General features: G+C 44.5%; 3 protein-coding genes across 8 annotated transcripts in view; 1 reads left to right on the top strand and 2 right to left on the bottom strand.

The window, feature by feature from the left end:
* Nucleotides 1–1034, bottom strand: part of LOC116463828 (tetratricopeptide repeat protein 19, mitochondrial) — a 29800-nt gene extending 28766 nt beyond the window's left edge. The window contains exons 1-2 of one of the 3 annotated variants that reach the window (XM_032147092.2): nucleotides 771–1034; nucleotides 558–685 (exon numbers count right to left, since the gene is read on the bottom strand). In XM_032147092.2, coding sequence (XP_032002983.1) covers nucleotides 558–685; nucleotides 771–954 — 312 coding nt within the window. In that variant the 5' untranslated portion in view covers nucleotides 955–1034. Of the gene's footprint in view, nucleotides 1–420; nucleotides 460–557; nucleotides 686–770 lie in introns of those variants that run through there. The other 2 variants (XM_032147093.2, XM_032147094.2) reach the window with 2 other exon arrangements.
* A 16-nt stretch (nucleotides 1035–1050) lies between these two features.
* On the top strand, nucleotides 1051–24096 carry LOC116463831 (zinc finger SWIM domain-containing protein 7). 4 transcript variants are annotated; one of them, XM_032147098.2, is made up of 6 exons: nucleotides 1067–1304; nucleotides 7050–7071; nucleotides 14172–14274; nucleotides 20391–20495; nucleotides 22136–22255; nucleotides 22386–24096. In XM_032147098.2, exons 1-5 carry the CDS (start codon nucleotides 1229–1231, stop codon nucleotides 22250–22252), a joined length of 423 nt encoding a protein of 140 aa, XP_032002989.1. In that variant the 5' UTR covers nucleotides 1067–1228; the 3' UTR covers nucleotides 22253–22255; nucleotides 22386–24096. The 4 variants fall into 4 exon arrangements, with proteins under 4 accessions (XP_032002988.1, XP_058290848.1, XP_032002989.1 ...); XM_032147100.2 differs by having other exon boundaries at nucleotides 1088–1304; nucleotides 23195–24096; XM_058434865.1 differs by having other exon boundaries at nucleotides 1065–1304; nucleotides 22136–24096.
* A 142-nt stretch (nucleotides 24097–24238) lies between these two features.
* LOC116463827 (adenosine receptor A2b) overlaps nucleotides 24239–27231 on the bottom strand; it is a 29509-nt gene continuing 26516 nt past the window's right edge. The window contains exon 2 of the mRNA XM_032147091.2: nucleotides 24239–25522. Coding sequence (XP_032002982.2) covers nucleotides 24859–25522 — 664 coding nt within the window. The 3' untranslated portion in view covers nucleotides 24239–24858. The remainder of the gene's footprint in view (nucleotides 25523–27231) is intronic.

The raw sequence follows: 27231 nt of genomic DNA, 5'->3' as shown, positions 1-27231 counted from the left end.
TCCTAAAGTGCAAATGGCATGTCAGTAGCACACTACAGGCTGGAAATACAAATTTGGACGTTGTTGGCATCGAGTCGGTATTTAGCTCAATGGAAGAGATGAGATAACTTGGGGAGAAGAGGAGGAAAAAAAAAATAGAAAAGGGTGTGGAGAAAAGGAAGAATTCAGAAGGAGAACCGAACCGTATAACCAACACTAAGTTGCCATTTTCAGGTCGCTATATACGTGCGAAATTATGTCATTTCAGGTAGGCTGGTTAATTGATGAAACCACTACAAAACGTTCCCGATATTTCGTTTGCATAAAAGCGTGATGCCTGGGGCGCCATCTCCATTTGCACTTGACACTGCAGAGGTTTTACTGCAGGCCTTAGAGTCGGAAAAGCCTGGATGGATTCCAATCCCCTCTCGGATGACCCACCTCATTCTCGGCAATTTTACCCGCGGAGCCTCCATCCACTCTTCGGCGAGGCGGAGAGAGTAATGCGCAGCAACGCCAAGACCCCGCTCACAAAGGCTACCGCGCTCGGCCGGGCGCAGGGCCCGGAGCCGCCTCACCTTGGCTCGCTTCAGCAGCTGGATGATCTCTGCCTCGGCCTCGTCCGCCCCGTCCTCGGCAGCGGCCCCGTCGGCTCCCTGCTGCTCCTCCTCCTCTGCCGCAGCGGGCCTCGAGAACCAGGCGAGCGCTGCGGGAAGGGGCTCTGAGGTCATCGGGCCCGGCCCGCGCCCCTGTCCCCGCCCGGCCGGCCCCGCCCGGCCCGCGCCCCTCACCTGCCAGCAGCGGCAGCAGGCCTGGGCCCCGGCCGTGCGGCGCGACTCGGGATGGCGGCACCTGCACCTCGGGCCCCGGACCTCCTGCCAGCCCCGGGAGCAGGCGCGCGGAGCAGCCCCGGCACCGCCGCCCCGCGGCCCGCAGGAGGCCTTGGCCCAGGCTCCGGCTCAGGAGCCGGTACATGCTCCCGCCGCGTCCTCTGCGCACTGCAGGCCAGACGCGATCCTGGCCCCCACCACGCGCGGAGCGCCCTCCGGATTGGCCGGGCCCTGACGACTGAGCAGGACATCCTTGCGTCCGCACGCGCGATGACGCGCCCCGACGTCACTCCGACGCGTCCCGACGTCACTCCGTCTCGCCCTGCCCCGGCGGGTGGTCGGTATCCTCCGCAGCTAGGCGCTGTCAGCTGGAGCGTCGCGGCGGTCGGCCAGTCGTGGAGGGCGTGTCCTGCGGCGCGATGGCCGTAGTGTTGCCGGCGGTCGTGGAGGAGCTCCTGAGCGAGATGGCGGCGGCGGTGCAGGAGAGCGCGCGAAGTACGGGACCGAGGTCGTGTGTGGCTGCGCCGTGGGCGCAGACCGGGCATCCGGGCACCGCCGGGCCGGGAGGCAGGAGGCGGGGCGTCCGGGCCTGGCCCTGCCTTTTTTCCATGTGGTTCTCTAAACCTCTTGTTCGTAAAAAACAAAAAAAACAAAACAAAACAAAAAAAGCGAAATTGGAACAAGTAAAAGTCAAATCGATTCAGCAAATATTTAGGGTACAGCGCAGTTGCAGGAGCCCCTCCGCCGGAGCGAGTAGGCCAGTGGAGACCGAAGTGCTGAAAGCTGGCCAGGTCGCTGGGAGGGGTCCCCGCCCGGGGGTGGAAGGGACGGGAGCCTACAGTGAGTGATAGAAACGTGGAGTTCCGGATTATTTTACACGAAATTTTGAATTTTTAAACTTTTTCTCAAATTCTGATGTTAACATTAAAGTTAATGCTTCCATACGCTTTAAAAAGTAGGCCCAGCGCCGTGGCTCACGCCTGTAATCCCAGCACTTTGGGAGGCTGAGGCAGGTGGATTACCTAAGGTCAGGAGTTCGAGACCAGCCTAGCCAACATGGTGAAACCTCGTCTCTACTAAAAATACAAAAAATTAGCTGGGCGTGGTGGCGGGCGCCTGTAATTCCAGCTACTCAGGAGGCTGAGGCAGGAGAATCGCTTGAACCCGGGAGGCGGAGGTTGCCGTGCCAGCCTGGGCAACAAGAGCGAAACTCCATCTCAGAAAAAAAAAGTAAGCATTTTAAGAGCCACATAAACCTAAATGCATATGCAATCATTGGAGTAAATCTGGGTATTGTGAAAGCACCATTTTTTTTCTGACCAGCAGAGGGTGCTCTTTGGCTATGCTCGCCAAAATCACTTGCGAATGGTTGATCTCAAGATGTGTTCAGAGTATGCTAGGATAAGATCAAATCAAATTTGATCTAATCAAAATGCATTGACTAATGAACTACTATTAGGATGTAAAAATGGCCACCTTATAAGTAACAGCCATATTAGGCCCCAAAACTGCCACTGCTTATTCAACTTGGATGGCTTTTGTTTTAAAAGTACTGTACTGCATTTTGAAAGGGTTTATCTTGAGTTACTGTTTTTAAGGAACTGAGAAAAATAAGCCAACTTTGTTTTCTCATCTCAGTCAAAATTAAGGAGACTTAAGTGTATGTGCTTGAAAGATTAGTGCAGCCAAGTATTCAAACATACTTGATTCCAAAAAGGATGGGAAAAAAGCCAACTGATATTAGTTTATACAGTTGTTCCTGGCTCTAAGATTTGATGGCCTGAGGGTTTGGAATGCTGTCACTTTAAACAATAATCGCCAGAACTATTCTGTGTCTGAATAGATTAATCCAAACACTGACAGTAGTTTGGGTTTTTTTTTTTTTTTTTTAGACAGAGTCTTGCTCTGTCTCCCAGGCTGGAGTGCAATGGCGCGATCTCAGCTCACTGCAACCTCCGCTTCCCGAGTTCAAGTGATTCTCCTGCCTCAGCCTCCCAAGTAGCTGGGACTACAGGCTCAGGCCACCACACCCGGCTAATTTGTATGTTTTTAGTAGAGACGGGGTTTCACCATATTGGCCAGGCTGGTCTCAAACTCCTGACCTTGTGATACGGCCACCTCAGCCTCCCAAAATGCTGAGATTACAGGCGTAAGCCACCATGCCCAGCCAGTTTTGGGTTTTTTCCCTCCAACAAGAAGGTTCACAAGACGCATTGACACTCCTGAAGGGGGCATAATCATTGCCCCTGACACCCATGGTTCAGACACAGGGACCAATGCTGTTGATTCATGTTTATTTTCAGCAGCCCTGTTTTCTGTCTTTTTCAAAATCTTTTTCCTATTAATATATAGTTATACACCCTTCCTAATTAGATCAAGATTCCAAATTTATACTTGTATGATGATATATAAACTAGTCACAGTGGAACCATGTAGGAAGCTCTGATTACTTTTCGTTTTCTTTGTAACTTTTGGATTTCCATGGAGTTATAACTATCTTGGTTTTATTTGCTTGTTTAGTTTTTTACATATTCTTACTTTAACCTCACATCCTTTACTAGTGTTCTCAATCTCCCCTCAAGATGTTCAGATGAACGAAGTATGTTATCAGTTTCACCTTCCTGAAGACATCTCTAGAGCCTTCTGACTTGCTTAATATGGACTGGCTGATGTCTTGGCTGTTTCCTGACATCTCTCTTCACCATTATTATCTGGGAATTCTCTGTATCTATGTTGGGTCCTATGTTTAGTATATCCTGCAGTTTTCTTTTCTCAGTTTACTACCTCTTTTTTTTTTTTGAGACAGTCTGTCACCCAGGCTGATGTGCAATAGTATGATCAAAGCTCACTGTAGCTTTGACCTCCTAGGCTCAGATGATCCTCCCACCTCAGCCTCCCGAGTATCTGGGACTGCAGGCACACAATACCACAGCTGGCTAGTTTTTTGTATTTTTTGTAGAGACAGGGTCTCACCATGTTGCCTAGGCTGGACTCGAACTCTGGAGCTCAAGAGATCCACCTGCCTTGGCTTCCCAAAGTGCCAGGATTACAGGCATGAGCCACCACACCTGGCCCATGTAAAATTTTTTTTTTTTTTTTTTTTTTTTTGAGACAAGGTCTTGCTCTGTCACCCAGGCTGGAGTGCAGTGGCACTCATAGCTCACTGCTCCCTCAACCTCCCAAGCTCAAGAGATCCTCTTGTCTCAGCCTCCTGAGTAACTGGTACCACAGGTGTGCACCACCATGCCCAGCTAGTTTTTATATTTTTTGTAGAGACGGGGTTTCACTGTGTTGCCCAGGCTTACTACCTTATTTTATGGCACACAGACTCTGCCAACTTCCTGAAGAAGGGGGCATGAGATGTACTTTTTGAGGCTTTCTTTTCTGTTTTTTGAGACCGGGTCTCACTCTGTTCCCCAGGCTAGAGTACAGTGGCGCAATCCCACCTCACGCCCAGCTGATTATTTTATTTTCTGTAGAGACAGGTCTTCCTTTGTTGCCCAGGCTACTCTGGAAATCCTGGGCTCAAGCGATCCTTCTGCCTTGGCCCCCCATAGTGCTGGGATTATGGTTTTGAGCCCCCACACCGGCCCCTTTTTGAGGCTTTTTATGTCTGAAAAGGTTGTGGGGTTTTTTTTTTGTTTTTTTGTTTTTTTGTTTTTGAGATGGAGTTTTGCTCTTGTTGCCCAGGCTGGAGTGCAATGGCGCAATCTCTGCTCACCGCACCCTCCACCTCCCTGGTTCAAGGGATTCTCCTGCCTCAGTCTCTCGAGTAGCTGGGATTACAGGCATGCGCCACCATGCCCGGCTAATAGTTTTTGTATTTTTAGTAGAGATACTAAATGTTGGTTAGGCTGGTCTCGAACTCCCGACCTCAAGTGATCCGCCCACCTCGGCCTCTCAAAGTGCTGGGATTACAGGCGTGAACCATTGCACCCAGCTGAAAAAGTTCTTTTTCTGCCCTCACACTTAAGTGATTATCTAGGTATTGAATTATTTGTTGGAAGTAATATTTCTTCAGACATCTGAAAACATTATTCCACTACCTCCGAGCTTCTAGTGTTACTCCTGATTTTTGTATGTGACCTTTATTTTCTCTGGAAGTTTGAATTATCTTTTCTTCATAACCAGTGTTCTGAATCTTCTGGTAAAGTTTGTTTTTTTCACTTCACAGTGTGGGCACACAGTGGGCCCTTTCAAGCTAGAAATTCATGTCCTTCAGCTGTGGGGAATTTTGAATTATTTGACTGATGAGTTCCCTCCATCTGTTTTCTCTGTTCTTTCTGATATTTCTGTAATTAAGTTACTGGATGTCCTCTGTTGTCCTTCTGATTGACTTACTGTGGCTTCTGTGTTTCTTTTATATTTTCTCTACTTCCTGGGAACTTTCTTCAACTTTATCTTCCAGATTTTCTGTTGAATTTCTGCTGTCTTTTTTTTTTTTTTTTTTTTTTTTTTAAAGAGACGGGTCTTGCCGGGCGCAGTGGCTCATGCCTGTAATCCCAACACTTTGGGAGGCCGAGGCGGGTGGATCATCTGAAGTCGGGAGTTCGAGACCAGCCTGATCAACATGGAGAAACCCCGTCTCTACTAAAAAAATTAGCCGGGCGTGGTGGTGCATGCCTGTAATCCCAGCTACTCTGTAGGCTGAGGCAGGAGAATTGCTTGAACCGGGGAGGTGGAGGTTGCGGTGAGCCGAGATTGCGTCATTGTACTCCAGCCTGGGCAACAAGAGCGGAACTCCGTCTCAAAAAAAAAAAAAAAAAGAGAGACAGGGTCTTACTGCGTTGCCCAGGCTCGCCTCAGACTCCTGGTTTCAAGCAGTCTTCCTGCCTCAGCTTCCCAAGCAACTGAAACTACAGAGACACACCATATATTTTTAATTTATAACTTTTTTTCAGAAGATTCCCTTTTTCTTATTATGATGGCTTCTGCCTGTTTTATGATTGCATTAACTTTTTTCTGATGATAAAATATTAGTAATAGATGTTTAAAATTTTCTCCTTTCTGCAGTTTTTCCTCTAACTTTCTTCTGTTTTATTCTATTTCCTTTTTCCTTTGTTGTCTGGTAACCGTTGGCTGTCTAGTCATATTTCAGAGTGGAAGACTAAAAAGTATATCGGAAGCTCTGGGTGGTAGAGGGGCTTACAGAATATGAACGTCACTGTGGTTGTTCTCAGTAGGCTATTTAGTTGGGGAAACCATTTCAGTGTCATTCCCACTTCTCTTGGGGTATACCTAGGGAAGACTTCCAGTCTCCTGGCTGGAGGGCGAAGGCCTGATTGCTTGTGTTATGGGAGCCATGTGAGGGAAGAGAGCAGGAGATCCTGTTTTCAGTGTGACACCCTGACTTTCACTGTACCTAGTATTTTTCCCTAGTTCAGATAGCCTGTGTTTGAACCTCTCCAGAAAATAAACCTAGTCTTTTGCCAGAATGAGGGAAAGGCAGTCACCTAAAGCTGTGGAGGGAACTGGGGTCCCACTACTTCTCAAACGTACTTGAAAAGAGTCTTATTTTCATATCCCTGCTTCACCCCCAATGAAGCTATTTGGTGCCACCAATTTGTTAGGGTTTGGGGAAGGGGAGAGGTGGATTTTGGAGTGTAACTCAGGCTGGTGCTTGACTCTCCCCATTGCTAGCCAAGGATTCAGTTTTCTTAGGTCTTATAAATCATTTTCCACTCTTCTATCACTCCCAGTGTATCATGGCTGTTGTTTCTCCCTGTCTTTCTCATCCTTTGGAATTCATACTTTTAAAAAACAAATCTGGCTGGGCGCGGTGGCTCACGTCTATAATCCCAGCACTTTGGGAGGCCAAGGCAGGTGGCTCACTTGAGGTCCGGAGTTCAAGACCAGCATGGCCAGCATGGTGAAACCCCATCTCTACTAAAAATAACAAAAAAAATTAGCTGGGCATGGTAGTGCATGCCTGTAGTCCCGGCTACCTGGGAGGCTGAGGCAGGTGAATGGTTTAAACCCAGGAGGCGGAGGTTGCAGTGAGCCGAGATTGCACCATTGCACTCCAGCCTGGGCGACAGGGCAAGACTCCGTCTCAAAAAAAGAAAAAGGAAATCCTTTTATTATGGTTTTAGTGGGGTTTGGGGAAGGAATAAAACCAGATGCATAGGTTCAGTTGACCATCACACACGGAAGTGTTTGTAGTTAGTGTTTTTTAAGATTTTTATGTCAATGGTCACTGGCTTAATATGATTAACTTTTTTTTCCATTCTCATTTTACAGTTCCTGATGAATATCTGTTATCGTAAGTACATATACTGTTGTGTTTGATTTTTTTTTTAACCATTAATGTTAAAATCCTTTCAACATCAACTCTTGATTTTTAAAAATATTCTTGACCGGGCGCGGTGGCTTACGCCTGTAATCCCAGCACTTTGGGAGGCCGAGGCGGGTGGATCATGGAGTCAGGAGATCAAGACCATCCTGGCCAACATGGTGAAACCCCATCTCTACTGAAAATACAAAAAATTAGCTGGACGTGGTGGCAGGCGCCTGTAGTCCCAGCTACTCAGGAGGCTAAGGCAGGAGAATCACTTGAACCTGGGAAGTGGAGGTTTCAGTGAGCCAAGATCGTGCCACTGCACTCCAGCCTGGGGACGGAGTGAGGCTCCATCTCAAAAATAAATAATAAAATAAAAAATAAACATATTCTTACTACCAGGCACTATGACTCACACATGTAATCTCAGCACTTTGGGAGGCAAAGGCAGGAGGATTGCTTGAGCCCAGGAGTTCGAGACCAGCTCTAGCAAAATAGGGAGACCCCCATCTCTATGAAAATAATTTTAAAAATAGAATAAAAGGACAGGCACCGTGGCTCACACCTGCAGTCCCAGCACTTTGAGAGACTGAGGCAGGTGGATCACTTCAGGTCAGGAGTTCAAGACCAGCCTGACCAATATCGTGAAACCCTGTCTCTAGTGAAAATGCAAAAGTAGCGGGACGTGGTGGCACACACCTGTAATCTCAGCTGCTTGGGAGGCTAAGGCAGGAGAATTGCTTGAACCTGGGAGGTTGTGGTTGCATATCTCGCTGCGATTGTGCCATTGCACTCCAGCCTAAGTAACGAGCAAAACTCCGTCTCAAAAAAAATAAAAAATAAAAAATACTCTTAGAAACTAGGAATAATATTTTCTTGACATGATTCTTAAAAATTTGTCTCAATTGAATTAGCCAACACCATATCCAGTATTGTCATATTTGTCACTCTTATTTAACATTGTTTTAAAAATTGTGGCTGTAGCCAGGCGCGGTGGCTCAAGCCTGTAATCCCAGCACTTTGGGAGGCTGAGGTGGGCGGATCACGAGGTCAGGAGATCGAGACCATCTTGGCTAACACGGTGAAACCCCGTCTCTACTAAAAATACAAAAAATTAGCGGGCGTGTTGGCGGGCGCCTGTAGTCCGAGCTACTCGGGAGGCTGAGGCAGGAGAATGGCGTGAACCCGGGAGGCGGAGCTTGCAGTGAGCTGAGATCGCACCACTGCACTCCAGCCTGGGGGACAGAGCAAGACTCCATCTCAAAAAAAAAAAAAAAAAAAAATTGTGGCTGTTGGCCAGGTGCAGTGGCTCATGCCTGTAATCACAGCACTTTGGGAGGCCGAGACGGGCAGATCACCTGAAGTCAGGAGTACAAGACCAGCCTGACAAACATGGAGAAACCCTGTCACTATTAAAAATACAAAATTAGCCAAGCATGGTGGTGCATGCCTGTAATCCCAGCTACTCGGGAGGCTGAGGCAGGAGAATTGCTTGAACCTGGGAGGTGGAGGTTGCTGTGAGCCAAGATCGCGCCATTGCACTCCAGCCTGGGCAATAAAAGCGAAACTCCATCTCAAAAAAAAAAAAAAAAGCATAGCTGTTCAACTAACAGATGAAAAAGAAATTACAAATGTATCTATCTGCAAGGAAAGACAATTATTTGCAGATGATACAACTACTTAAATGAAAATAATGTAGAGTGGTCAGTTATTTTAAAAATGCAGAGATCAAAAAAGTGAAAGCTACCTAGGTATAAGTAATACTTAATTACTGATATACACTTATATTTAAAAGTCCTGGCCAGGCGCGGTGGCTCACTCCTGTAATCCCAACGCTTTGGGAGGCTGAGGCGGGAGGCTGAGGCGGGTGGATCACATGAGGTCAGGAGTTTGAGACCAGCCTGACCAACATGGTGAAATCCTGTCTCTACTAAAAATACAAAAATTAGCCGGGCATGGTGGCAGGCACCTGTAATCCCAGCTACTCGAGGGGTTGAGGCAAGAGAATCGCTTGAACCTGGGAGACGGAGGTTGCAGTGAGCTGAAATCATGCCATTGCACTCCAGCCTGGGTGACAGAGGCAAGACTCTGTCTCAAAAAAAAAAAAAAAAAAGAAAACCTGTCCCAGGAGGATTGTTTGAGCCCTGAAGTTCGAGGCTGCAGTGAGCTATGATTGTGCCACTACACCAGCCTGGGTGATGTGAGACCTCGTCTGTGAAAAAATAAAAGTTCTGAAGAATATATACCAAGCTCTACCAGTGTTTTTTCTTTGGGGCAAGGAAGGAGGTAGAATTGAGGGAATGGCCTTAACCTTTACTGTATTTCTTAAATTTTTAATAAGAATTAAATATTACTGGAAAAAATGTACTACTTTAAAAACAAAAGGGCAAAGAATAAAAGATGCAAATAGCCAAATCCTTTGGGAGGAAAAAGACAACTCTTACTAGTGACCACAAAAATACAAATTAACAGAACATAACTTTTCATCTAGAAAATTAGTGACCACAGAAAAGAAGTTGACACAAATATGGGGAAAGGGATCATTTATAACAGGAATATAAATTGCAGGGTAACAGGCAATAGGAACTTTAAAACATACATATTCTTTGACCCAGAAATTCCACATAGAAGAACACATACCCAGGAAGTAATCATAGATGTTCATAAAGATTTTACAGTGAGGATATTCTCAGTGTGATGAATATCCAGTATTGTTTATGGTAGCAATAAAACATAGAAACACCCTAATAATTCATGGAGTTTGAGGAGAATAAAAATGATTCATCTTTACAGTAGAATTATTTGTAACCATTAAAAGTGATATGGAAAAATCTTTAATGCATTCAAGAGATGTTCACAGTAGGTATTAAAGTGGACAGAGCAGGTTAAAAAAATTCTTTTTTTTCAGACAGTCTCGCTCTGTCGCAGAGGCTGGAGTACAGTGGCGCAGTCTCAGCTCACTGCAACCTCTGCCTCCCAGGTTCCAGTGATTCTCCTGCCTCAGCCTCCTGAGTAGCTGGGACTACAGGTGGCACACACTGAGGCAGGTGGATGACGAGGTCGGGAGTTCCGCCCACCTCGGCCTCCCAAGGTGCTGGGATTACAGGCATGAGCCACCACGCCTGGCCTTAATTCTTAAAGGTAACTGCTATGATTGATTGGTAAGGTTCCCAACAAATTTTATTTCATTGTTTTTTGTATTTTGTTATTTTGTAGACTAAATCTTCATGTGTTTAATATGAAAATTCAAAGCACTCTTTTCTATTTCCCCCAATAATTTGTTGTATATGTGGCTGGTCTGTTGGAAAATGAAGTAAGAAGTTGAACATTTTAATTTTGAAGCCTTACTAGGTTTGTCTTACTCTGTGTTAAGTCATATAAGTTCTTTAAGACATTAACTTTTCAGTTTGAGTTTAACTCTGCCATTTTATTTTCTAGTTTATAAAAATAATTCACACTTAGGCCTGGTGTGGTAGCTCATGCCTGTAATCACAGCACTTTGGGTGGCCAAGGAGGGCGGATCACAAGGTCAGGAGTTCGAGATCAGCCTGGTCAATATGGTGAAAGCCCATCTCTACTAAAAAAAACAAAAATTAGCCGGTCGTGGTGGCACGCGACTGTAATCCCAGCTACTCGGGAGGCTGAAGCAGGAGAATCGCTTGAATCTGGGAGGTGGAGGTTGCAGTGAACAGAGATCGTGACACTGCACTCCAGCCTGGGCAACAGAGTGAGACTCCAACTCAATGATTATAATAATAATAATAACCCACACTTATAAAAAATTTTTATTGGAAAATAAAACCTATAAAAAGCATCAATAATCATACCACCCAGTAATAATCACTCTTAAATTTTGGTTTATTGCCTTTTTTTTTGTTTTTTTCTTTTCTTTGAGACAGAGTTTCGCTCTGTCGCCCAGGCTAGAGTGCAGTGGCGCAATCCCGGCTCACTGCAGGCTCCACCTCCCGGGTTCACGCCATTCTCCTGCCTCAGTCTCCCAAGTAGCTGGGACTACAGGCGCCCGCTACTGCGCTCGGCTAATTTTTTATATTTTTAGTAGAGACGGGGTTTCACCGTGTTAGCCAAGATGGTCTCGATCTGCTGACCTCGTGATCCACCTGCCTCGGCCTCCCAAAGTGCTGGAATTACAGGTGTGAGCCACTGCGCCCAGCCTGTTTATTGCCTTTTCAAAAAATTAAATTTTGGCCAGGAATGGTGGATCACGCCTGTAATAACAGTATTTTGGGAGGCTGAAGCTTAAGGATCACTTGGGGCCGGGAGTTTGAGACCAGCTTAGGCAGCACAGGGAGACCCTGTCTCTACAAAATCAAAAAATTAACTGGGTTTGGTGGTGTATACCTGTAGTCCCGGCTGCTAAGGAGGCTGAGGTGGTGGGAGGATCACTTGAGCCCAGGGGGTTCAGGCTGCAGTGAGCCATGATTGCACCACTGGAATCCAGCCTGCCTGGATGACAGAGACCGACCTTGTTTCAAAAAACAAAAAAACAAACAAAAAGGCCAGACACGCTGGCTCACACCTGTAACCCCAGCACTTTGAGAGGCCAAGGCAGGGGGATCACCTCAGGTCAGGAGTTCAAGACCACCCTGGCCAACATGGCAAAAGCCCATCTCTACTAAAAAATACAAAAATTACTTGGGCATGGTGGCCTGCACCTGTAATCCCAGCTACTCGGGAGGCTGGGACAGGAGAATCTCTTGAACCCGGGAGGCAGAAGTTGCAGTGAGCCAAGATTGTGCCACTGCTCTCCAGCCTGGACAACAGAGTGAGACTCCATCTCAAAAAAAAAAAAAAAATTAAACTTTAAATTTTGACATAATTGTAGGTTTCCTTTAAAAAAGTTAACATGCTTGAGAGTTCCTAAAATATAATTTTGTCTTCAACCTTTCTCACCTAATATTATAAGAATTTTCTCAAAGTTTTTTCCTGTATATCCTTTAACAGTTGGATAGCCTTATTACTAATCCAAAAAGTACACATTTAATATCTTCAGATGGGCAAACATTAAAAAGCCTGATAATACTGGTGTTAGTGGGGACATGGAGAAAATAGAAGTCTGGTTTTTCTGTTTGTTTGTTTGTTTTATTTTTTTTTTTTTGAGACAGTCTCCCTCTGTCACCTGGGCTGGAGTGTAGTGGCGCAATCTTGGCTGACCGCAACCTCCACCTCCCGGATTCATGCGATTCTCCTGCCTCAGCCTCCTGAGTAGCTGGGACTACAGGCGTGTGCCACCACGCCCGGCTAATTTTTTGTATTTTTAGTAGAGACGAGGTTTCACCATGTTAGCCGGAATGGTCTCGATCTCCTGACCTCTGGTGATCTGCCTGCCTCGGCCTCCCAAAGTGCTAGGATTACAGGTATGAACCACCACGCCCGGCCTGAGAAAATAGAAGTCTTATACAGTGCTGGTGGGAGTGCCGTTTTCACTTTTTTGTGTGTTTTAGTTTTTTCTTTCTTTTTTCTTTAGAGATGGGGTGTCACTACATTGCTCAGGCTGGTCTTGAATTCCTGGACTCAAGCGATCCTCTTGCCTCAGCCTTCCAAAATGCTGGGATTACAGGCATGAGCCACCACTCCTGTTTCCACTTTGGAGAGCTACTGGCAATATCTATTAAAGTTGAAAATGAACATACGCTTTAGTTACATAAACTAAAGGGGGATTTTCAGAGATGTATGCCAAGGGATATGTATGGGGATAATTGAATATTATTTATAATAGTATAAAATGGAAACAATGTCCATACATAGAGTACTTAAATAAAATTCAGTGTATACATATAATGGAATATTATTCAAAGGTAAAGTAAAAATAAATGTCCGTCAACATGCCTCATTTTCAAAAATGCATTGAGTAGAAAAATGCAAGTTGCCAAAAGAAGTCTACAATATTTTATATTTTCTTTTATTTTTCATGAGCTATTTCAGGAACAGCAAAAAGAAGCCTGCAATATAACTTTTATGTTTTTTTTTTTTTTTTTTTTTGAGACGGAGTCTGGGTCTGTCACCCAGGCTAGAGTGCAGTGGCAATCTCGGCTCACTGCAAGCTCCGCCTCCCGGGTTCACGCCATTCTCCTGCCTCAGCCTCTCCGAGTAGCTGGGACTACAGGCGCCCGCCAACACACCCGGCTAATTTTTTGTATTTTTAGTAGAGACGGGGTTTCACCGTGGTCTCGATCTCCTGACCTCGTGATCTGCCCGCCTCGGCCTCCCAAAGTGCTGGGATTACAAGCGTGAGCCACCGCGCCCGGCCCTTTTATGTTTTAAAACAATACTATATATGTATATGCATACATATATGCACGTGTGTTTGTTATGTATGTGTGCATACATATGTTCTATATATAATATTTAATATGAACACATTAACGGGAAGGAAACCAACAAATGCATGTGCTTACCTCAGGGATAAGGGGAAGAAGGTAGGAAGGCGGCACTACAAAGAAGTATAAAGAGGGCTTATCACTAACAGTTTACTCCCTTTATGAAAAATATAATACAGGCTGGGCACAGTGGCTCACACCTGTAATCCCAGCACTTTGGGAGGCCGAGGCGGGTGGATCACCTGAGGTCTGGAGTTTGAGAGCAGCCTGACCAACATGGAGAAACCCCGTTTCTACTAAAAATACAAAATTTGCCGGGTGTGGTAGCACATGCCTGCAATCCCAGCTACTTGGGAGGCTGAGGCAGGACAATCGCTTGAACCCGGGAGGCGGAGGTTATGGTGAGCCAAGATTGCGCCATTGTACTCCAGCCTGGGCAACAAAAGCGAAACTCCGTCTCAAAAAAAAAAATATATATATATATATACACACATACGCGCACACACACACACACACACACACACACATATATATATAAAAAATACAAGAAGATCTGAAATAAGTACACAAGATATTAACATTAATTCTGGGGAGTGAATGGGTCCATGGGTTTTGCTGTATTATTTTCATTTTTTCGAAATTAAAATGAATTTTTAAAAAATGCTAAGTCTAGTGATCCTTTGGGTCAAGTTACTGAGGTGACTTTGAGAATCAGGCCTTCTAATCTGAAGCGTTTTTATTTCACAGGCTGAAGTTTCTCTTTGGCTCATCAGCCACCCAGGCCCTGGACCTAGTTGATCGACAGTCCATCACCTTAATCTCATCACCCAGTGGAAGGCGTGTTTACCAGGTAGAAGTCTAGAGATGGGGGTGATCCCTACAGAAACCCCTTAGGACAAAATGTTTTCTTCATCTCTGTAGAAGCTGGTGACTAGCTTTAAATATTTCCTGGACTGTTAAAAGGCTTTTGCCCCAACTTGGTAAAATTAACAAATTGATAATTTTTAAAAAGTTTTATTTACTTTTAACTGACACAAACTGTCTCTATTCATGGTATATAACATGATGTTTTGATATATGGATACCTTGTAGAATAACTAAATCAAGCTAATTAACATATCTAATACCTTATATACTTATTTTTTTGTGGTGAGATCACTTAAAGTCCACTATCTTAGCAATCTTCAAATATACAGTACTTCAGTCTTTTTATTTCTTTGTTTTTATAGAGACAGGGTCTCACTATGTTGCCCAGGCTGGTCTCAAACTCCTAGGCTCAAGCGATCCTCCCACCTTGGCCTCTCAGAGTATTGGGATTACAGGCATGAGCACCATCCCTGCCAATACTTTGTTATTAAATATATTCACCATGTTGTACCATAGATACCCTGAACTTATTTCTCCTAACTGAAATTTTGTACCCTTTGACCAATATCTCCCTATCTTCCTCTTCCTCCCCCACCCCAAGGCCCCTGGTAACCACTATTTCTTCTTCTATGAGTTCAACTTTTTTTTTGTTTTAAATAAAGACAGGGTCTTGCTATGTTGCCCAAGCTGGTCTTGAACTCCTGGCCTCAAGCATTCCTCCCCCTTCAGCCTCCCAAAGTGCTAGGATTACAGGCATGAACCATTGCACCCAGCCTATGAGTTCAACTTTTTTTAGATTCCACATATAAGTGATATCATGTGGTATTTGTCATTCTGTACCTGGCTTATTTCACTTAGCATAGTTTCACTTAACAAAATCTTCCAGACATTTTTGTAACTAAAATAAGATGGCCAGGTGTGGTGGCTCACACCTGTAATCCCAGCACTTTGGGAGGCCGAGGCAGGTGAATCACCTGAGGTCAGGAGTTCAAGACCAGCCTGGCCAACATGGTGAAACCCTGTGTCTACTAAAAATACAAAAATTATCTGGGTGTGGTGGTGGGCGCCTATAATTCCAGCTACTCGGGAGGTTGAGGCAGGAGAATTGCTTAAACCCAGGAGGAGGTTGCAGTGAGCAGCGATCGCACCATTGTACTCCAGCCTGAGTGACAAGAGCAGAACTCCGTCTCAAAACAAACAAACAAGCAAAAAAAACACACAAAAAAACTTTTGGATGGTATTGTCTTACTCAAAAGAGACTGCCTATTAGATGAATTTTCTCATGGAGAACTTATGGAATAATCAAAGTCACTGAACTTGCAGTTTGTACCTGAGGAGGTGTGTCTGTCCTCTTTCCTGGTGTTTTTATTTTTGGTTTTTAGGTAGCTAAAATACCCGAAACTAGAGGGACCTTCAAGTTTTTCCCATTGCTTTTAGTTTGGGATATTTGGTCTTGATTCCATTATGGGCACAATACTTAACCTGGCAAGCAGACTTTTGTTTGAAGTATTTTAATTACTGTTGACTTTTTGTTCCTCCCATTGGTTAACAGTAACTTAAGTCACTTGTTTAGTTTTTGTTGTTCACATCTGCTGTATATTACATTGCTTTATTAATTATAAAATACTAACTTCCAAGAAATGTGGCTGTCATCTTGGACTTTGAATTAAATGAGGCTGTAGAAATCTTATACACCCTCAAATTAACCTTAATAGTTGCATTGTATGGTAATATAGTAAGAATTTGGCTGAATTCAGGAGTTGTATGAGATGATAAAAGTTGAGTCACATACTGCCTCAATGTCCAGCTAGTTATCTTTTCATAGGTCATTCTTCATCCCATAGGTCAACTCTAATATTATTGTTCTCTAGATGTAATATGAAATAATTAGTCATTGTTATGTTGCTGACACCTGAGTCGTTTTCTATACTTTTTTTTTTTTTTTTTTGAGGCAGAGTCTCACTCTGTTGCCCACGCTGGAGTGCAATGGCATGATCTTAGCTCACCGCAACCTCTGCCTCCTGGGTTCAAGCGATTCTCCTGCCTCAGCCTCCTGAGTAGCTGGGTTTACAGGTGTGCACCACCATGCCTGGCTAGTTTCTGTATTTTTAGTAGAAATGGGGTTTCACCATGTTGTCCAGGCTGGTCTGGAACTCTTGACCTCAAGCAAAGGTGATCCACCACCTTTGCTTTCCAAAGTGCTGGGATTACAGGCGTGAGCCTCTGCGCCTGGCCACTTTTTATACTTTTTTGGTTCACTTAAGAAGGGGGATATTTCAGTCAGGAGAGGCTAAGTTATGCTGTGGTATCAATGACCCCAAATCTGAAAGGCTTACAAAAACAAAGTTTTAGATCTCATTCATGCTATGTATCCACCAGGAGCCAGTTGTAGCTCTGTTCCAAAACAGCTTCATGCAGGGATCCCAGTGGGCAAAGCAGCCCATATCTGGAACACTGTGAATCTCAAAGAGAAAAAGGAAAACATGGTACACAATTTTTAACATTTTTCTGCTTGGCTACTCAGATTTTACTAAAGCAGGTCACATGGCCAGCCTGTATTTAACAGGCCAGGAATGTATAATCCTGTTTTCAGAGAGAAGCACCAAACACAAGGAACAATAACAAAGACACTGTGGAGTGTCCTAAGAGGCTTGGAGCAGTCATAAAATAAAACTGTATCCATGAATGGATGACCACGTAGATGGGTCACCTCTCCTTGCAACGTAACTGAAACCACAGTAGAACCACAGTAGAAACCACCTCCAAGTGAGGTTCCTACAAGTCCTGTCAGCCGTGGTCTGAGTATCCTCTTTCCAGCATGTCCCTTTTTTAAAAAGCTCTCTCCTTCTGGGGATAAACATTCCAGACTATAAGCGGGAAAACTAGGAGCAATTCCTGTAAGAGGAAGTTGTTTTTTCACTGAAGGGTGAAGGAATTGAATTATGTTATCCTTAAGGTCAATTTCCAATTCTAAATGTTTCTAACTGAGATTTTGCCTGATTGTTGGGTTAATTAGTTGTCCACTGCTAGATAAGCAAAAAGCAAATTCGAAATTTAACCTCTTTTAGTGTTTATTGCTTTAGGCAGTTGAACATTTTACTTTTGAGTCTTTGCCCTTGAAAGGCTCAGGCAAGGAAACTCTGTAGAAATTCTCCCCATCTCAAGCCACCAGGCATTTATTCAGCATGATCCAGGGAGCATTATGATGGACGGGGACTCGCAATAAGAAGGAAGCAGTGAATTATTCTAGTCAGTGTAGAATCCCAGAGGCTTCTGCTTGCTTAAGTTTAAATCTAGAGAGAAGAGACGAGATAACTAAAGGGAGAAGAAACCTAAAGTTATATTCATTGGTAATAGTTTAGACACCCAAGAATTATAGGCCGGGAGTGGTGGCTTATGCTTGGAATCCTAGCAGTTTGGGAGGCTGAGGCGGGTGGATCACCTCAGGTCAGGAGTTCAAGACCAGCCTGGCCAACGAGGCAAAACCCCATCTCTACTAAAAATACAAAAGTTAGCCAGCATGGTAGTACATGCCCGTAATCCCAGCTAATCAGGCGGCTGAGGCAGGAGAGTGGCTTGAACCCAGGAGGTGGAGGTTGCAGTGAGCCAAGATTGCATCATTGCACTCCAGCCTGGGCAACAAAGTGAGACTCTGTCTCAAAAAAAAAAAAAGAATTGTACATGTCACTGCTGGATGTGGTGGGTTTTTTCTTTAGGATTAAGTGGAAAACAATCTGCTTTAATGCTCTTCCTTCAGTGTAAGCTTCCATACATGCTGGGGAAATCTCTCCATTGATACTGGATGGTCTAGGTGATATATTCACAACACGTCAGAGCCTTGTGGTAGGTAATATGCAAGGCGTGCTTTTTCATCACCTAATTTGTAACTGGGCGGAAATTTTTTTTTTTTTTTTTGAGACAGAGTCTTGCCCTGTTGCCCAGGCTGGAGTACAGTGATGCAGTCTTGGCCCACTGCCACCTCTGTCTCCCGGGTTCAAGCGATTCTCCTGCCTCAGCCTCCTGAGTAGCTGGGATTACAGGCACCTGCCACCACGCCTGGCTAATTTTTATATTTTTAGTAGAGATGGGGTTTCACCATATTGACCAAGCTGATCTTGAACTCCTGACCTCATGATCCACCCGCCTCGGCCTCCCAAAGTGCTGAGATTACAGACGTGAGCCACTGTGCCCAGCCTGAACTGAAATCTTCAATGTGTTCAGTAGGCATCTTCTTACCCAATCATTGGCTATTTCTGGTAACCTAAAATCTCCCAAGGAATTCTGACTGTGTCAAAAAACCATACTGAGGCTGGGTGTGGTAGCTCATGCCTATAATCCCAGTGCTTTGGAAGGCCAAGGTGGGAGGATCACTTAAGCCCAGCAGTTCAAGACCAGCCTGGACAACATAGCAAGACCCCATCTCTAAAAAAAATTTTTTAAATTAGCATAGTGTGGTGGCGCACACCAGTACTCCTACCTACTCAGGAGACTGAGGTGGGAGGATCACTTTAGCCAAGGGATTCAAGACTGCAATGAGCTATGATCATGCCACTGTACTCCAGCCTGGATGACAGAACAACATCCTGTCTCCAAAAAACAAACAAACAAAAATGTTAATAAAAGCTGTACTGGGATAACTGCATTATATGAACCACTGAAAATGTGATAAAAGCACAGCACTGGAACCTGCTATTTGTTCTTGCAGTCAAACCATACCTGTAGCTTTATTCTCTGCGGGTAAGAAAGATTAAAGAATCCTAGGAGTGCTAACATTGTAATTCAAAAAAAATTTGTAAGTCCTTGCTTTTTCATTTAGATTGCCATCTGAGAGCCTAAAAGTGCTTTGAAGGCCGTGTGGCAAATTCCTAAGTGGCAGTTCATTATAAAATCACCCTCAGGACATTTCTGCTTCCCTCAGATACTAATAATAATCTTACGCCTCCAGTTGGGAAGTTAACTCTAGGAATGAAGACCTCAACAAAAAGTTTTTGGCTGCTTGGTGGTAGAGAGACTTAAACAAAGGATTTCTCCAACAAATTTGTGCAATCATACTACAGATGTATCTTGTTTTTCCTGTACCTCTCCTTTTTGTCCCTCTTGACCACCACCAAGACTGTCAGACTGTGCCTCTTATCAACCCACTATATATCAGTGTCCTCCTTCCATCCTGCTAGATGAGTAGGCAGATCTGGGCCTGCCTCTTTTCCTGAGACCTCCATCCTGAACAGCTGAGTCATTCCTTTGGCAAGGGTCTTTGCTTTATTTATTCTCTCTGCTCTCAAATGCTTTTCAAAAGCCTCTTCCCAGTTTCTTCTTTTCTTCTTCTGTGACCTATCTTTATTTTAGAGATGGGGTCTTTGTCACCCAGGCTGCAGTGCAGTGGTACGGTCCCAGCTCACTGCAGCCTTGACCTCCCAGGCTCAAGCAGTCCTCCCATCTCAGCCTCCCAAGTAGCTGGGACTACTGGCATGTGCCACCATACCTGACTTAAAAAAATTTTTTTTTTTATAGAGACGAGGTCTCACCATGTTGCCCATGCTGGTCTTGAACTCTGGGGCTCAAGTGATCCTGCCACCTCGACCTCCCAAAGTGCTGGGATTACAGGCTTGAGCCACCACACCTGGCCTGAGACCTCTTACTCTTACCCTGCTACTGACCCTTTGCCTGTTTTTACTCTCTTTAGGTATGTAGGAAGCTTTAGAAATTTACACACCTGCTGTGAAATACCAAAGGTTAAGAACCCCCACAATAAAATGTAGATGAGAGATTCCCCCCCACCTCCTTCTTATTACAGTCAGCCCATAGAGTGGGCCCCATGAATCACTAGGCATAGGAACAGAATGGTTTATGTGGTTGGTTGAACTTATCTGAAACTCTTCAATTCCTCTATATGCAGTCCTAAAGGTGAGCACTGAGAGGTGAGGAAGGAAGAGTCTGTATGCTGGAGGAAGAGTTGTTTCTCTTTTATGTAAAACATTACTGCAGTTCTTCTCAGTACAATTTGCAGAGCAACTCTGAGTCTACATAGATAAAAAGGGAAAGAGGTGGGTTTTCCAGCACATCTTCTGAGGTCTGATCCCATTTATCCTTTCTTTGTAGGTACTTGGAAGTTCTGGTAAAACATACACATGTTTGGCTTCTTGTCATTACTGTTCATGTCCTGCATTTGCCTTCTCAGTGCTACGGAAGAGTGACAGCATCCTGGTGAGGATGGGGAAGACTCTTCCCACTGTAGTTGAATGTAGAGAGAAATCGCCCTTACTTTGTGGTTTAACTATTCTACAAAATGGGAATCTTAAGTTTTTTGTCCTTGACTTCAGTTAGTCATCTCATAGGGGTTTAGCCTCTCAAAATGCAATGTCATTTTTAGAACTACATGAATTTCTTGAATTTTTATGTAAAAGATCATGAATGAAGCTTTGAGAAGGAAAAAAAGGGAATCCCACAAGTGGGCACTGGGGAATTAGATGGCCCCATAAAAATATGAACTAAATTCGATGTTGGCAACTTTGGATATCCTACCTTCAGCCATGTGGTATATCTTTGCACTACCTGTAAGACAGCCTGATACCACACTTGACCGTCACATGGGGCATGAGTACCTTCACCTATTCCTTTAAGCCTTTGCCAATTTCATCAGAGTCCAGACCATGAAGCAGAAATAGGACATACTCACACACACCTTATTCCAAAAAAAAAAAACACTACCTTCCTGAAAGCAGGCAGCTATTTTCTAAGTCTTGCCAAAGAAGAAAATCATGGTGTCCACTCCATTCTTCCCCTTTCTTTTACACTGTTAACTTCTTAAACATCTTGGGACCTGGCTGGCAAGTTGGGTATACCATTGTACAAGAGGCCACATTCATAACTGATGTGCCTTAAGTTTATCTCAACTGCAAGAGACAGGATTGAACTAAGACCCCTTCAAGATCCAAAGCTGTGTTCTCTGACATCAGATTCAACATAATCATCTCCCCAGAGGTGTGTATAGGCCAATATATGCAAGAGTTTGCCACTACTCCCCGCCCCCCAACCCCAGTATAACCCAGTAGTTAAGAGAGTAGCCTAGAGACTCTGATGAGCATGTGATTACAATACCTGTCTTCCTAGGGAGCTGTTAGATTTCAGTGAGATGATGTATGAGAAGCACTTCACAGCATAGTGCCTCGAGGAATGTTAACCATTGCTGTGACAGCTTTCTGAAGGCAAGGAAGAAATATAACTTAGGACTAACGTGAGCAGTGCAGCTAGTCTTGGTTTTCACCATGGGTTACATACCTTGTGCCTGATGGATCTAAGCTGTTTCCCAAAGCAGCAGGCAAAGTAAGTCTGTGTTTGTCCACTCTGATTTCTAAAGAGAATACTCCTGTCTCATCGTCTTTATCTGCAGTTTTTATTTATTTATTTTTTGAGACAGAGTCTGGCGCTGTCACCCAGGCTGTAGTGCAGTGGCATGATCTTGGCGCAACGCAACCTCCACCTCCTGGGTTCAAGCGATTCTCATGCCTCAGCCTCCTGAGTAGCTGGAATTACAGGCGTGTACCGCAACACCCAGCTAATTTTCGTATTTTTAATGGAGATGGGGTTTTGCCACATCAGCCAGGCTGGTCTCGAACTCCTGACCTCAAGTGATCTGTCTGCCTCGGCCTCCCAAAGTGCTGGGATGACAGGCATGAGCCACCATGCCCGGCCTATCTGCACTTTTTAGACAGTTAGTTAGAGACCCCGTAATCTGTATGCTCTAGACTTTTCCTGCCAAATGAGATGGTAATGAGAAATCTTGGTTAGACTGGCCAGCCCCGGCCCTGCCTGTTTCTAATAGGTGTGTGTGTTTTATATTCCAGTGCAAGCATCTCTTGGCAGTTTACCTTAGTCAGGTTATGAGGACCTGTCAGCAGCTAAGTGTCTCCGACAAGCAGTTGACTGACATATTACTGATGGAGAAGAAACAAGAAGCATAAAAGGTACAGACTGAGCATCATACTTTCAAAATAGAATCCTGTCAAGAAATGCATTTAAAATGCCATGAGTCACATGGAAAAGAGGTGAAATGGATCTTTAGACACTTCATGTTACTGTCCCTTTTCCCTCCAGGACTGCAGGAGGTGCTGTGGGTTGGAGCTGTGGGCTGTGGAGGGTTTGCATATGATGAGAAGCCCTGTACAATCTTCTCAAGAAAACCCCTGAGCCAGTCTCTGAGACGCTTGGGTAGAAAATGTCCCTGGATGGAATCAAGATTTTAAATTCAAATAAAGCCTAATATCATGTTGTGTCCACAATATTTAGTCTTTTTTCTTTTCTTTTGAGACCGAGTCTCACTTTGTCGCCCAGGCTGGGGTGCAGTGGCGTGATCGCAGCTCACTGCAAGCTCTGCCTCCCAGGTTCACGCCATTCTCCTGCCTCAGCCTCCCGAGTAGCTGGGACTACAGGTACCCGCCACCATGCCCAGCTAATTTTTTGTATTTTTTCTAGTAGAGATGGGGTTTCACCGTGTTAGCCAGGATGGTCTCTATGTCCTGACCTAGTGATCTGCCCACCTCAGCCTCCCAAAGTGCTGGAATTACATGCGTGAGCCACTGCGCCTGGCCCTATCTAGTCTTAAGTAACTGAATTACTAGTAATTTTTAAAAGGTTGGAATGGTGGGCCAAACAGAGTAAGATGAAGTTTCGACGAGTAGGTCAGTTCTTTTCCTTGGGTCCAGAAAACTATTGAGCAGCAACAGAAGATCAGAGATGGGTTAAACAGTAGCAGGTATGAAAAGACTTGGAGGTTCTGGTTTCTGTAAGCTTCAAATATCTGTGATGTTGGTGCCAAAACAGCTTAAGTAGACTATTGTTTGAGAGGTGGTATCGAGAACAAGGGAAGAACTGGTTTCACTCTGCATTTCTGATCTTTACAACAGGACAATTGAAGGAACAGACTAAAAATCATGTCCTGAAAGGAAACTACAGGTACTACCAGTGATTTTCAGTCTGAAGAAGAAAAGACAAAATAGATGACAGAAGGAGTATTAGAAGGGAGAGCGATGAGACTCAGTTGGACACCGAGAGAGCAAAGAAGCAATAATACGTGAAGATGAAAATGAATTCAATTTCAGCATAAGACAAGAACTTAGGGTAAAGCTGCCCACAGCCAGAAGAGGATTCTAGGAGGACAGGAATTCCCTGTCTGCAGCATTTCATAAGCATGTAATATCATTGCAGGGATACTGCAGAAGGAGTTGAAGCAGTGGACAAACATGATATAGGTGATTTTACAGCCTAAGAAAGCCCCATGCTTGTGCCCCCAAAACATGAGGTGCTAGTGAATGAATGCTGGGGGAAAGCTCAGGGCCTAGGTGTTGCAATGTTCTGTGGTAGGCAGATGCTTTTTGTTTTGTTAAAGTGCAACAGATAAAATTTATCAAGACTTTTCTGCTACTCAGGAAACTTGGACTCAGTATAACTTACTTTTTTTCCAGCAGCCTTCAGGATAAAGTTTAGAAGGTAGATGTCACAAGCCAATGCAGCATCCTAAGCTTGTCTTTTTAAGAAGTTTTATTTAACCTAATATAAACATGGTTAAATAATTTTACTTAGTAAAATTTTCACACTTTGGGTTCCAAGAACTTAACCAAACTTGAACTTTGGAGAGAAGCAAAATTCCGTGTCTAGCCCTAGAAGGCAGAATTTGGTAGAGGAGGGATCCCATTTCACCACTTTCTTCCCCACGAGTAGTTTTCTGTATATGGAAACGGATGGAGCTTAAAATTATGTGATGAAAATTTGACTTATGAGACTATCATTTCCCTAAATTAATACAGCAGTTTCTTGATTGAATAATTATACTTTTTTTTTTTTTGAGACAGAGTCTCACTCTGTCGCCCAGGCTGGAGTGCAGTGATGCAATCTGGGCTCACTGCAGCCTCCGCCTCCCGGGTTCATGTGATTCTCCTGCCTCAGCCTCCCGAGTAGCTGGCACGTGCCACCATACCCAGCTAATTTTTGTATTTTTTAGTAGAGACGGAGTTTCACCATATTGGACAGGCTGGTTTTGAACTCCTGACCTCGTGATCCGCCTGCCTTGGCCTCCCAAAGTGCTGGAATTACAGGTGTGAGCCACGTCGCCCAGCTGAATAATTATACTTTTAATTTTTGAGGTCACCTTCCTGGGAACAAGTATACATTTTTAGTACAGCCAATGTTTATTTTTCCATTGCTTCTAAGTTAAAAAGTATTTGCATTATAATAGTTCACAATGTTTCACAGTAAAATAGTTTCAGTAATTTTCCACCATAAACAAGGCAGACTTTTAAAAACAAAAGAGTCTGTTAGAATCCATTCAAGCTGTCGGCATCATCCACACAGTAAAAGCAGCTGAATAGATCATAAATGTATTTGTCAATCCTTGGAGCCTACTACTGACACATACATATTAGCTAGATACATGGTAGCTCCAGGGAAGTGCTCAAGAGGCAGTCCATTTCGTTGTGAGGTGTAGCTATCTTTCACAATGAGAATCAGCCAGCCGTGTCCTCTTTGTTTCTTGTGGATTTGTATCTTCTCCTGGAAGAGGCGAGAGCCTAGGTCATAGGCCCACACTGAGAGCAGGCTGTACCCCAGCCTGACCATTCCCACTCTTGACATCTGCTTGGCAGAGAAGATACCTGGAGATAATTTTGTGAAAAGTATAGCGGAAGTCTCGGTTTCGGTAAGCATAGACAATGGGATTGACAACTGAATTGGCATGTGACAGAAGAATGGCCATATTCATTGCCCACTTGGGCTTATTTTTACCCTGAGCTGGCTGGAAAAGGGTGACACAGTTGACAGCATGCACCGGTAGCCAGCACAGGGCAAAAATCCCCACAATCATGGCCAGTGACTTGGCTGCATGGATCTCCCGCTGGAGGGTGGTCCTTGAGTGGTCCATTAGCTCAGTGCGCTGAAGCTGCCTGCAGGCCACCATGAAGATCTTGATGTAGATCACCAGCATTATAAGCAGTGGGGGCAGAACACACCCAAAGAAATTGAAATATACCATGTAGCTCATGGGGACCACATTCTCAAAGAGACACTTCACAAGGCAGCAGCTTTCATTCGTGGTTCCATCCCAGGGTTCTGTGCAGTTGTTGGTGGCACTGTCTTTACTGTTCCACCCCAGGAATGGAGTCAATCCGATGCCAAAGGCAAGGACCCAGAGGACAGCAATGACCCCTCTTGCTCGGGTCCCCGTGACCAAACTTTTATACCTGTTTAAAAGAATACCATCTGTTACAGTTGGTTTATAGTGCTAGGCAACCACAATCCAAGACCCCACCTCCTCTTTTTTCCATGACCCTTTAACAACCTCTAAAGTTCACCTTCCAGGGCACTATGGCCTTTACCCTCAATACTAAAGACATGCAAGCAGGGATAAGCAGCTTGCTCTAGCAAACTCAGTAAGATCTTCATTCTTGACTTAGCAACTCCTTTCTGTTTAGTGACACAGGATGGCCAATGACAAGAGGTGGAGAAGCCTTAAGGGGGTACTGTAAGTCCTCAATCTCCTCGGTGGGTTCGCAAACTGTGACTGAAGTATATGTCATAGGAAGTTAACTCTTGTTTATATTGTTAAATCAAGTTTAGCCTAAAGCTGCCTCCTTACATATTTTAAATTTGGCCTAAAGGTTTCTGTGTACATCGTGGACTATAACAAGTGGACGTGTAAACAGACTATAGCCTGCACTCGTGCCAATCCCCGACTTTTGGCCAGTCAAATGTGGCCAACTGTTCAAACCGTGTTCAAAAAGGGCAAATGCCGAGCTATAACCAATCCAGCTGTTTCTGTTCCTCACTTCCATTTTCTGTGTGTCACTTTTCCTTTTTCTGTCCATCACTTTCTTTTTTCTGTCCATAAATTATCTTCCACCACGTGACTGCACTGGAGTCTCTGAGCCTACTCTGGCTCAGCAGGCTGCGCAATTTGTGAATCATTCTTTGCTCAGTTAAGCCCTTTTAAATTGAATTCAGCCGAAGTTTTTCTCTTAACAGTATCAACTGTGGTAAAATTGGCTTTGTTATACAGTGCATCATTTTGCTTCAAGTCACAGTTTCCAAGAACCGATCGACTTCCTATACTTCCTAACTACCTAGGTACCGCTCTTTGAGTCTAGGTCTTCTGTAAGGCATTGTTCTAGGTCAGCGGTCCCCAACCTTTCTGGCACCAGGGACCAGCTTCATGGAAGACAGTGTTTCCACAGACCAGGGGTGGGGGTGATGCATCAGATTCTCATAAGGAACGCACAGCCTACATCCCCTGCGTGCACAGTTCACAATAGGGTTCAGCTCCTATGAGAATAGAATGCTGCTGATCTGACAGGATGCAGAGCTCAGGCAGTAATGCTCGCCTGCCTGCTCACCTTCTGCCGTGTGGCCCAGTTCCTAACAGGCCACGGACCAGTACTAGTCTGCAGCCCAGGGGTTGAGGGACCCTGTTCTAAGTGCTTGAGATACATCAGTGAACAGAACACACAGAGATCCCTACTAAATTTTAACAGACTCAGAGTCTAGCAGGGGTAAACATAATAATAAACAAATAGAAGTTAGTAAACACTATGGAGATATGTGTGGTATGAAAAATGAAAAAGCAGAGTGAGAAAGATCCGGATGGGCAGGACTGCAGTTTTAAAGAGGCCGACATCATGGATAAGGTGACACTTGAACAAAGGCCTGAGGCAGTAAGCACTGGAGTCAGCACCACCTGTGGCTCCAGGCAAGGATCTTTCTGGCTTCCCACAAACACCACAAGAGATTTGCCTAGGACTATGGGCAGAATCATTTCTGAGTACCTCTGCAGACTGCTGGAGAGCAAGAGTCTAGCAATGCCCCTGTCTACTGAGAAATACTAGCAGCAGAGTTGACAAAAATTGGGAAATAGCAAATATTAAATTTTTTGGTCATCTTTAAGCCATTAGATCAG

Source organism: Hylobates moloch, unplaced genomic scaffold (genome assembly GCF_009828535.3).
Source record: "Hylobates moloch isolate HMO894 unplaced genomic scaffold, HMol_V3 SCAFFOLD_70, whole genome shotgun sequence".
Classification (NCBI taxonomy): domain Eukaryota; kingdom Metazoa; phylum Chordata; class Mammalia; order Primates; family Hylobatidae; genus Hylobates; species Hylobates moloch.
The sequence above is the reverse complement of the archived record's forward strand: the minus strand, read 5'-3'. Positions and strand labels throughout refer to the sequence as shown.